The 10,993-nt window shown below is 35.5% G+C and overlaps 1 protein-coding gene across 1 annotated transcript; it reads left to right on the top strand.

Annotated features, from left to right (window-relative positions):
- The first annotated feature begins 1,146 nt into the window (after positions 1-1,146).
- Positions 1,147-4,787, top strand: LOC112523813 (G-type lectin S-receptor-like serine/threonine-protein kinase At4g27290). Its single transcript, XM_025133485.1, has 7 exons — positions 1,147-2,464; positions 3,143-3,277; positions 3,378-3,535; positions 3,605-3,815; positions 3,895-4,129; positions 4,214-4,364; positions 4,470-4,787. Exons 1-7 carry the CDS (start codon positions 1,147-1,149, stop codon positions 4,785-4,787), a joined length of 2,526 nt encoding a protein of 841 aa, XP_024989253.1.
- The last annotated feature ends 6,206 nt before the right edge of the window (positions 4,788-10,993 follow it).

Raw genomic sequence — 10,993 nt, forward strand, 5'->3', positions numbered from 1 at the left:
TTATTCAAAAATAAAAACATCATCGTTTTCTCAAAATCACATAAAGCCATATTATAACATCGACTGAGATAAAGAATAAAATGAAATATTAAAAACACGATGTATCTCGCTGCATTGCGCGAGTACGCTTCTAGTATTTTAAAAAAAATACGCCTTGTTCGAGATGGATTCAACATTCTATTGAATACATAGTCTTGTATAAACTTGTTTCAAAAGGCGAACTATCAATATAAGCCTTTCACACTATGGTTAGAAATTTTGGCCAATATTGGCGATGTTAAAGTGCTCGCACTCTCTGTCTTCTTAATTTTATGATTGTGATACAATTACTAAAGGGTTATTATTATTTATATTCTGATTTTTATATGTATCAGTTGTTATTGTAAGCGTTTGTTCTTTAAGGTATTTTTAACAGATTTTCTAAAATTTCTTTAAAATGGAGAATCAAAATTTTAAATCTTCAAAAAATATTGCATTTAACTCCGATAGCTTCTCCGTTTTGGAGATTACAACATTCATTATTTATTAAAATGTTCCAAACATTTATAAAATATTATTTTCTCACATAAATACTTAATAAAATATTATTTATCTCACAAAAACATTTAATTTTAAGATTTGTTGTTGGTGGAATATGATTAAAAAATGTTTTTCTCTCATGGTAATTATTTTTGGGGATTTCTTCAAATTCGGAGATTTTTGCACCTTATCTTCTACTTTCTCCATTTTGAAGAAAGTTTTAGGAAATTTGTTGTAACAAAAAATTGTTCAAAATCTCATTTCTTCTATTTTATAGAAGCTGTTGGAGATGTTGTAATACATACGGTAATCGGCTTTTCATTCAAATTATCATCTGCGAATAATAATTTTATATGCTTTATTTTTGAAATATTTATTTATTTTTTCATTTATTTTACTTTTAAAAAGGTCAACCCTTTGAACACGGCTGAAAGAAGCTCAGCCCATTCGTGCGGTGCTTTATTGAAAATCCAGACGATTTTCATACAAAAAAGCGCGTCTGTCTTCAACCAACCCTACACTTCAGTATGTAATTTAGAGTAAACAAATGAAAGGGTCAACATCAAATTAGAAAATCTTCTTCAATTTCTTACTCCATTAAGAAAAAAGAAAAAGCAAAACCCAAAAATGGCTGCTTATTTTTGGGTATTTACAGCCCTCTACATATACACATCAAATTCTTCTCCGATCACCACCATTTCTAGTTTAAAAATCATCGCGAGCCTCACGACAACCCAACAACTCCACGACGGTGAAACCTTAGTCTCTCCAAATCAACGATTTGAATTTGGGTTTTTCTGCCCGTCAAATCCATGCAAAGATGTCAAGTTCTTGGGGATTTGGTACAAAAATTTATCACCGATTACTGTTGTTTGGGTAGGTAACCGGAAAAAGCCAATTCGAAGACCATCCCCAGGTGTACATTTGGTGTTAGATGAATCTGGGGTTTTCTCTATTCAAGATGCTAGTAAAAAAGTCATATGGAGAAAAGTTCCCAAAGGTCACTCTTCTTCTTTGCCCCGTAAACCAGTTTTGCAACTTTTGGATTCTGGAAATCTTGTGGTTCACGCTTGTATTAATTCTCCTTGTGGATCGTATATCTGGGAAAGCTTTAATCAACCTGGAGATACATTATTGCCTGGGATGGAGCTCAGTATAGATTATGGATCTCCGTTTAGATATCGTGCAATCACTTCATGGAGAAAGAAAGATGATCCATCCGATGGCGATTTCAAGTTTGGCTTTGACAAGTTGGTTCAAGCTCCCCAATTGGTGCTCACAAAAGAGAATGGGGTTAGACTCTCGCGATGGGGGCCATGGGATGGCCAAAAATTCAGTGGTATGAATTCTTTAATGGATAATCCAATCATGTCACCATCATTGACTTTTGATGAAGATACAGTTTCTTTGAAATTCGAGGCATTAAATGACTCGATTCTATTGAGGTTTGTCTTGAGTCCACTAGGGAGCCTGCAGTTCCTTTGGTGGAAAAGCAAGAATGAAGGATGGCTAACAATTTTGACGCTAAATAAAGATAATTGTGACCGGATTGGATCATGTGGATCTTATGGTATATGTTATAGTGATGATCCAAGTTGTAGATGCTTGGAAAAAGGATTCATGGCAATTTCATCAGTAGATTGGTGTGGATTTGAGTGCTCAAGTGGATGCAAGCGAAAGATTGATCTGAATTGCACAGAGGGAGATGGGTTTTTAAAGTATGAAGAAATGAAATTGCCTGATAATGCAACTGTTTGGGGTGCTTTAAGCACCAAAGAATGTGAGGACAAGTGTGCAAAAGAATGCAATTGTATAGCATATACTAGCTTGAACCTGTATGGCAATGGGAGTATTTGTGTTGTTTGGTTTGATGATCTCATAGATCTACGAATGATTCATGGAGGTGGCAATGATCTTTACATACGCATGTCACACATCGAGTTAGGTATTTGATAATTTCAACTTATTTTTAGCTATCTTTATTGCTTCAGTTGTGCAAGTACTTGAAATTTATCCTCATTTAAAAGTTTAATGACACATGTCTAAGGGAACACAAATCTAGAACCCATATCAAATTTAATTCTTGAACTTGTCATAATGATGAATGTAAATCTTGTGCAGCCTAACATTATGTTTCAGGGATGAATCCATTTTTTCTTAGAATTTAGCCGAACGTCACAATATAAAAAAACCATCATTTGCAACTCAAAAGGGATACCAAACATAGAGAAGCCATCACTAAATGGTACTTGTGAGTTGTGACCAGCATCCTACAAATCATGACCTTTCTTATAGTGTTAAAGTACTATTCCTGTGCAGGTGTATTGATTATGATTTTATGCAGTTGTTCTTGCTGTAGTAATTGATTGTCTTGTATGTATCATCTAAGGATACACTTATATGCATGAACACAACTGAAAATAATGTCTTTTAGCATTAAATTTCATATGTGGATATTCCTTATATAGTTCTAGTTTTTTCAGTAGCTTAAGTTCCTGCTAGATATAGGCCACAATTGATGTTCTTGAGTTTATTTGCTACCTTTCTAAAACTCAAAATGAAAAAGTTAGTGTTATTAAATCTAGAACTTTTTTGATTTTCTTTAAAACATGTGGATATTCAGATTCCATTGTGCATACGAAGAGGAAGAAAGTAAAATTGGTTGCTGCTATCGTTCTCTTGCCGACAATTTCTTGTGTACTTCTATTGGCAATTATCATTCGATTTGTTAGTATGCTAAGGAGATCAAAGACAAAAGGTACTATGTTGTAGTTTTTATATTTCATATAACCTCCTATACGCTAATTATGTTCCATCGTCGTACCATTTTATTTGTAAATTTGTTGCTCTCTATTTAGCATCAGGACGGGACCACAGTTCATTGTCAGAATTTGGAGGATCTCAAGAGGAAAATTCATCTTGCCGTTTGTTTGAACTGGAAGAAATTTCCGCTGCAACTAATAATTTCTCTACGTCTAATGAGATCGGCGAAGGAGGGTTTGGTAGAGTCTATAAGGTAAATTCCTATAACGTTCACCACAACGCCTGACAAATGGAAATGGAAAATGAAACGGATCTTTTGCAGGGGGAGTTAGCTCGAGGAGAGGAAGTAGCTGTGAAGAGACTAGCCGAGAGTTCTTGGCAAGGCATCCGGGAATTTAAGAATGAAGTCACTTTGATAGCAAAGCTTCAACATCGGAATCTTGTCAAGCTCTTGGGTTATTGCATCGAAGGAACTGAAAGAATACTCATATATGAATACCTCCCAAACCATAGCCTAGACCAAATTATTTTCGGTAAATTAATAATTAGAAGTTCAAGTTCTTATCATACTCTTCTTTGCGCACTACGAAATTTATATGTGTAAACTTGTAGATCAAGTCAAGAAAAGACTCCTGTTGTGGGACGATCGTTTCAAGATTATCAAAGGAGTAGCAAAAGGGCTTTTGTATCTCCATGACGATTCTAGGCTTAGAATAATACATCGTGACCTAAAGGCAAGTAATATTCTGCTTGACAGAGAAATGAACCCCAAAATTTCTGACTTCGGGTTGGCAAGAATTCTTGCAAGTGAGAAAGAGGAAACGACAAATCGAGTAATTGGAACACAGTAAGTGTCCGTTCCTAGTGTTTTTTTATAACAAAAAGTACAACTTTCATCTAATGAAAATCTAAAATATGTTCTTCTATGTAGTGGTTATATGTCTCCAGAATACATAATGAATGGGCAATTTTCGACCAAATCTGATGTTTATAGCTTTGGTGTTTTGGCTTTGGAGATAATAAGTGGAAAAAAGAATTGGGGATTTCAGCATCCTGACCATAATCTAAACCTACTAGGTCATGTGAGTACCTGAGGCCAGACCTCACTCATGATATTTGGGTAAACATGTTTTACTTCTCTAGTAGTCCCATTTTGACATAGAAATTATGATTGATTTTGGTTGCAGGCTTGGAAGTTATGGACGGAAGGACGGTGCCTAGAACTCATGGACCCTGTATTAGGTGAGTCAGTCATTCAGGATGATGAGGTGGTAAAGTGCATACATATTGGTTTGTTGTGTGTGCAAAAAAAGGCTGAGGATCGGCCTACAATGTCTGAGGTAGTCAACATGCAACAAAATGAAAATTTTGTTTCTTTGCACCAACCAAATGAACCTGGTTTTTATGCCGGAAGGTCTTTGATTGGATTAGGGTTTTCTACAACAGAAAGGCTAGACCTTGATAGTATAAATGAGGTAACAATGACGACTTTAACTGGACGATAGTTCAGAAGAAAGAAACTGATATCTTTTTAGATAAGCAGAATACATGGACACATGTAGAGATTATACAAGTCTATAGAAGCATACTGATTGTATCAAGATCGATATGAGCATCCCTGAATTTACTTGTTGACATTTTTTTCTAACGATATTTGGAATATATGCATATATCAATCATGTTAACTGTTCTCCTGTATGCACATTGTTGAAAACTTTTGGATGAAGTCATACTGCAATTCAATGTCACAAGTCATCCGCCGTATCATATGTTTCACCCTGTCATTGAAGAGGTCATTATCTATAAGCAACATGTCCAAGAGGTGTCTGCCTTTAATGAAAGCATATTGTTTTTGAGAAACCAGGAAATTTAGAACTGACCTAATCATCTTTGCACAATCTTCCTTCTATCAATAGGCTGTTAATCTACTATATAATATCCACCTTTTCTATCTCTTTGGAACATTTTGTATTTTCTGGAAGCACATATGGTCACTTAAAATTCAATCGATTTTTCGGTGTTCTTTATGAAACCCGTAGTTTACAATTTGTGGACGTAGTATAGGAGTTTAGAGTTTTGGGAATAATCCCTTATAATCCTCTGAGAAATATACAGGTTATAGATTCACATTGATAAGACTTTAAAATAATATAGGAAATGACCAATAACCAAATACAAACCCCATAAATATTACAAACCTGTGAAAAACAATTTAAACCATTCAATAAGTTTAAGTTGATTTCAAGTTGTTATTCATATAATGTTTCATATGTTTTGTTTTTGTGTCGGTAGGAGTGTGTGTTTTATGCTTTTCATATCAACTATAAAACAATTTAACATAAGTAAGTCAACTTTATGAAAATGTCCGCTAAAGAAATCAGCATAATCATCTGTCAATCAATCACGTTCTACTTTTTGTAATGACACCGAAGTCGCAAGTAATCTAATGCACCATCAGCAACATGTCCAAGAGCTATCGATAATGAAAACATACTGTTTTTGAGAAACCAACAATTTATGCTGACATGTTCTAATAAAAGGTTCAACAATTTTTCAATTGAATATTTAAACTAATTAAATTTGGCGATATCATATTTTATAAAACCAATTAAATTTGAAGAAGGAAAAAAGGCCTGATGCGTTGCCTTCTTCCACATAAATTAAAAAGGTTTTCTTTATGGATCTTGCCAAGTTTGTGTTAATAGGTTTGATGGGAGGACCGATCTCTTTACTTGCATAGTTTAGGATTAATCAAGAGATTGTGAGGAAAGGCATCACTTTCCATTTTATTGCACCTTCATCTTTGCACAATCTTCCCTCTATCATTAATTAGACTGTTAAACTGCCATCTAATAAACACCTTTTCTATCTCTGAGTACGCCATTTGGAACATTTTTTTTATTAATATCCGGAAGCATATATGGTGACTTCATATTCAATTTGATTTTCCCTCTCTATAGCTGCAGCCTGTACATCAAGAGGCTTTCTCTACTAATTCTAGCTCATGTAAACCTCTTCCAGTGTTCTTTATGAAACATGTGTAATTTAGAGTATATATCACTAGAGAGAGAATGTTCCAACTTCATCATAATCACAAATTTTTACATATCATAAAAAGTGTACCTGAAGCAGAATGCTTTATAAGCTGGTTTTAAAATTTCTCTCTTCGAGTTTTGACTTCTTTTTGCTATTTGTTTTAGGATGGATTGAATTGAGGTTATGTAACCCTAAAATCTGGAAAGAATGATTAATTAAAAACTTTGATAAAACATAAAATAAGGAATAAATTCATTTCTTAATGTCAAGACTTAGGTTACCCGAATGGCAATTTAAGATTTAACATCGACAAATAATATCGAAAGCATGGATATTACACTATCCAAAATATAACGCCTTTTAGTGACGGAGGAGACCCGAATTTATTAAATGTGATGGAATACAAAAGTAGGCCACGTATCAACGTTATCAAACCGCACCTCAGATTCATCGACATTAGTGTCCAATTTAATAAGTGTCACCTCAATTTTAAACACATTTAGTGTCTATTCCACCAAGTTTCACCTCAAGGCTACAATATCTTTAGTGCACACTTCTTTGACTGTCACCATACGAATATCAAATCTTAGTGCATTTAACCCTCATGCATAAGGGTAAAGGATATGAACCTCAAACCTCCTACTTGATAACATAAAGCATTTAACGCTATGCGTAAAGGTTAAAGCATCAAAACTATAATACCATGGTCCAAGAGTCCGACTCATAAGAATTCACCTCCATAATATCGGGACGACCACACTGCCAACTCAAACATTGGTCACATAGTGAAGACATCAAGACTTCTCACTTATCAACCACGACTAACTCATGTTTACTGATCTAATGCGTTACAGTCTAAATTACATGACCTTAAATGAATGACCAACACACTCAAAATATGAAATTCCCAAATAAATATGAAATATAAATAACGTCCAAAACTCAACTTTGAGCGATTTTAAAACTAGACAAATGTCCTCATACTCATGTAAGTCAAAATCAAATCAATAAAATCTATAACTCATTTCCTACTAGTAAGAAGCTGTTCCTTCCCTGGATTCACGTGTTCCCAGTCTGGCTAGGATAAGCGGCCAACCTCTTGGATACCTACGTTACTTGGCTCGTGTGCAACCCCGTCAAAGTAAACTTCGTTCACCACCACGTTCTTTTAGAACCCACAATAAAAGCCAACATAAGTCAAAATACATAATTACCCAATATTTATACAAACTCATGCTCCAAATATGATTTGATTAAAAGCTCACCATTGATGGGAGAAATCCTTCCAAAATATCTCAGAACTCAGTAATATGAAATTCCCGAACGATTTATAAAACGAAATACACTAAAAGTGCATTTACATCAAATAATTTCCATTATATATAACTCATCATCAAAGTACCATATTTTATGATTTATTTATCCAAATGTCCAAAATCCTCAAATACAAGAATTTATCAAGATTTATAAAATCAAATGTACTGAAGATGCAATTTCAAGGAAACACTTTAGGACTCCAAAGTACACATTTTGGCATGTACAAAGTTCTCGCATTCAACGACATTCAATGATTACAAACTAGTCAACATATGTGTGAAGATGACACAAGTTTCAGCGAATACTGAAGAGACCTATGGCGTAATTCCAGCATTCAACGACCAAAAGAAGCTTATCATGCATTCCTGTAAAAGATTGACACGTGTTGTGTACCTTCTGAATTGCATTTAATGCAATGGGTATAAATAGCTGAATGTTCTCTAATCAGTTATTATCTTCCTCACTCTAAGAAGCTTACCCAAGAAGTTACTTATCTCACTGATCTCTCTAAAGAGAAAGAACCACTTTGAGCAACTGATCTCTCTAAAGAGAAAGAACCACTTTAAGCAACTGAAAAACACATTTCCATGTCTTTATTTCTTACAGCAAATCTTTTCCCTTTGCTAAGTGTAATTGTGTGTATCTTTAGATTGGTTAGGTTGGTTTTCTTTGCCTTATCTTTTCTGCAAACAATCTGTAAAATATGTATTGATCTTTCTTTATCAATATATAATTTTTAAAAGTGAAAGCGTTTGTATTTGTATTCATCCCCCCTTCTACAAATTGTTACCTATAAACTTTTGTAGATCCAGCTGAGACCAACAAGTGGTATCAGAGCAACGTTTGCTTTTTGTGTTGTTTTGTTGTTTTATTGGCATTTTATTATCTTTTATTCTCTAGATAATTTTTTTCCTTTACAAATGGCTTTACAAAACACTAGCACTCACTTTCACGATAATGGATCTCTTGTCAAACCTCCCAGTTAGACAACTTCAGTCTTTGGAGGAATCAGATGTCTCTTTTCTTGGAAGGTGTGGATCCTGAGATTCCATACTATATAGAAAATGGACCTTATATTCCATATGTTATATCTCCAGCAGTTCCTGCAACTGCTAGGACTACCGTGATTCCTAAACGGCAGATTCTAAAGCTCACTCATCAATGGAGTGATAAAGACAAGAAGAAGATGGCTTTAGACACTCGTGCGAGGTCTATAATAGCCATGTCTCTTCCTGACGAGGTATATCACTTTGTGATGAAGCTCACAACCTTGAAATCCATGTGGGACACTCTATATGGTCAATATGATGGTACTACTAAAGTACAAGAATCGAGGAAGATTAATCTAGTAAGACAATATGAAAGCTTTCTCTATGGAAAGAATGAATTGTTGTCTGAAGTACATCAACGTTTTAATTGTCTTCGTATCGATTTGAGGACAGTTGAAAGAGAATATTTCAACTCTGAGACTCAGACAAAGTTTGTTGAATGCTTGCTAGAATCATGGGATCAATATACTATGTGTCTCAAGATGTCCAAGGACATGTCCCTCTCTCTTAGCTCTCTTTATGGGATACTACTCAATCATGAGCAATCCCGTCAGCTGAAGAAAAATTTTCTTAGAGATTCTATGGAAATGAAAATCTCTCTGTTAGTTTTGATCTCTGAAAGTCCTTCAGCTAACCCTTCCAATTCTTCTAAACCTCCTATTTCTTCTGTTTTTTAAATTGAGTTAGATCTTACTAACTTTAAGGACTTGTTAGATCCTGATCTTTTAGAGTTTGATGAGTCACTGGCCCTTTTAACTAAATCTTTTAGAAGGTTCGCCAGAAAGAGTAATTTCATAGATCTCCTTCGCTGACCATTTCTGAAAAGCCAAATAAAATCCTATTGACAAGGCTTCAGCAATCTGCTACAAATGTCAATGCAAATGTCACTTTGCAAGTGAATGTCGGTCTAAGATGACTGGGAGAACATGTTCCAAACCCCCATCCTCTTTTAGGTCCAGAGATGACAAATATTTAAAGCTGAAGGAGAAATATAAGAAGATGAAGAGTTCTCAGTGTAAAGGCAAAGATCTTATCGCCGAATAACATGATTGGGCTGATTCGACTGAAGAATCATCCTTTGATGAGGAAGATACGACCTACAATGGCTAAGGATGTCAAAGATGAGCTATCAGAGACATCATCCTCTAGAGATCCCTCATCATCTATATCTACTCAAGTATGTTCCCTGAATGAACCTTCTTCTTTTGTCTCTAATAGCCTTTCTGCGCTAGATACACTGACGGTTGACCTTTACAATATCCTGAATGGCAAATCAAAAGCTGAAATGCTTAATCTTGATCTTCAATTACAATTAGAGACATGTCATTCTAAGATCAAAGAGCTGACTAAGATTGAAGAAAATCTTAAGGATCAGGTAATTGTAAACCAAACCATTAGCATCGAACATGAATAGGCTATAGCTGAGCGTGAGCAATTTGCTGAACCCAAGGCTGAGAAGGCTACCTTTGAAGGGTGGTGTAAAGCCTCTTTTAAGGCCTCTGAGATCATTAACACTCAGATCCCTGCCAAGATAAAGATTGGTCTAGGTTTCTCCTATGATCAGGAATATTGTGTCACTGATAGGTCCATGCTAAAGTTTGGCACCTTTGTTTCTTACATTCTCGACATTTCTTCCTCTCATTATTCTCTTACTGAGAGTCATCTTGAAGGAACTCATTCTGGACAAAGGCTGAACGGATTTCATCTAAACCGGCCAAGTGTTGTCCTGATTCAACCATAAACCGGTCAAGAGGTGACCGGATTAACTATAAATCGCTTAAGAGGTGTTCGGATTAAGACATGTTCAAAAGAAAGTGGGATTGACCGGATAAATCTCCGGACAGTGTTGTCTGGATTAGATCTCCGGATGATTGACCGGATTTGTATTTAAACCGCCCAAGTGTTAATCGGATTATAAATCGCCCAAGGCATGGCCGATTTACCATCTTGATATCCTAAGTGTTTATCCGGATTTCATATCCGGACAAGGTTGACCTGACTTCAAATTCGGTCAATATGTTGAAATGTTTTTGTAATATTTAGAGATGTAATGGCGGTGTAACCGTGAGAGAGATGTAATGGCGGTGTAACCGCGAGAGAGAGTTGTAATGGCGGTGTAACCGCGAGAGAGATGTAATGGCGGTGTAACCGCGAAAGAGAGTTGTAATGGCGATGTAACCGTGAGAGAGAGATGTAATGGTGGTGTAACCGCGAGAGAGATGTAATGGTGGTGTAACCGCGAGAGAGATGTAATGGCGGTGTAACCGCGAGAGAGAGTTGTAATGGTGGTGTAACCACGAGAGAGATGA

The sequence above is a fragment of the Cynara cardunculus genome, assembly GCF_001531365.2.
Source record: "Cynara cardunculus var. scolymus isolate 2C chromosome LG 12, CcrdV1, whole genome shotgun sequence".
NCBI lineage: Eukaryota > Viridiplantae > Streptophyta > Magnoliopsida > Asterales > Asteraceae > Cynara > Cynara cardunculus.

Excerpts from the sequence above, each read along its gene's own strand:
- LOC112523813 (XM_025133485.1), top strand. The coding sequence starts at position 1,147 with ATGGCTGCTTATTTTTGGGTATTTACAGCCCTCTACATATACACATCA. Across the intron at positions 2,465-3,142 it reads CATGTCACACATCGAGTTAG|ATTCCATTGTGCATACGAAG; the intron begins GTATTTGATAAT and ends GTGGATATTCAG. Across the intron at positions 3,816-3,894 it reads CCTAGACCAAATTATTTTCG|ATCAAGTCAAGAAAAGACTC; the intron begins GTAAATTAATAA and ends GTAAACTTGTAG.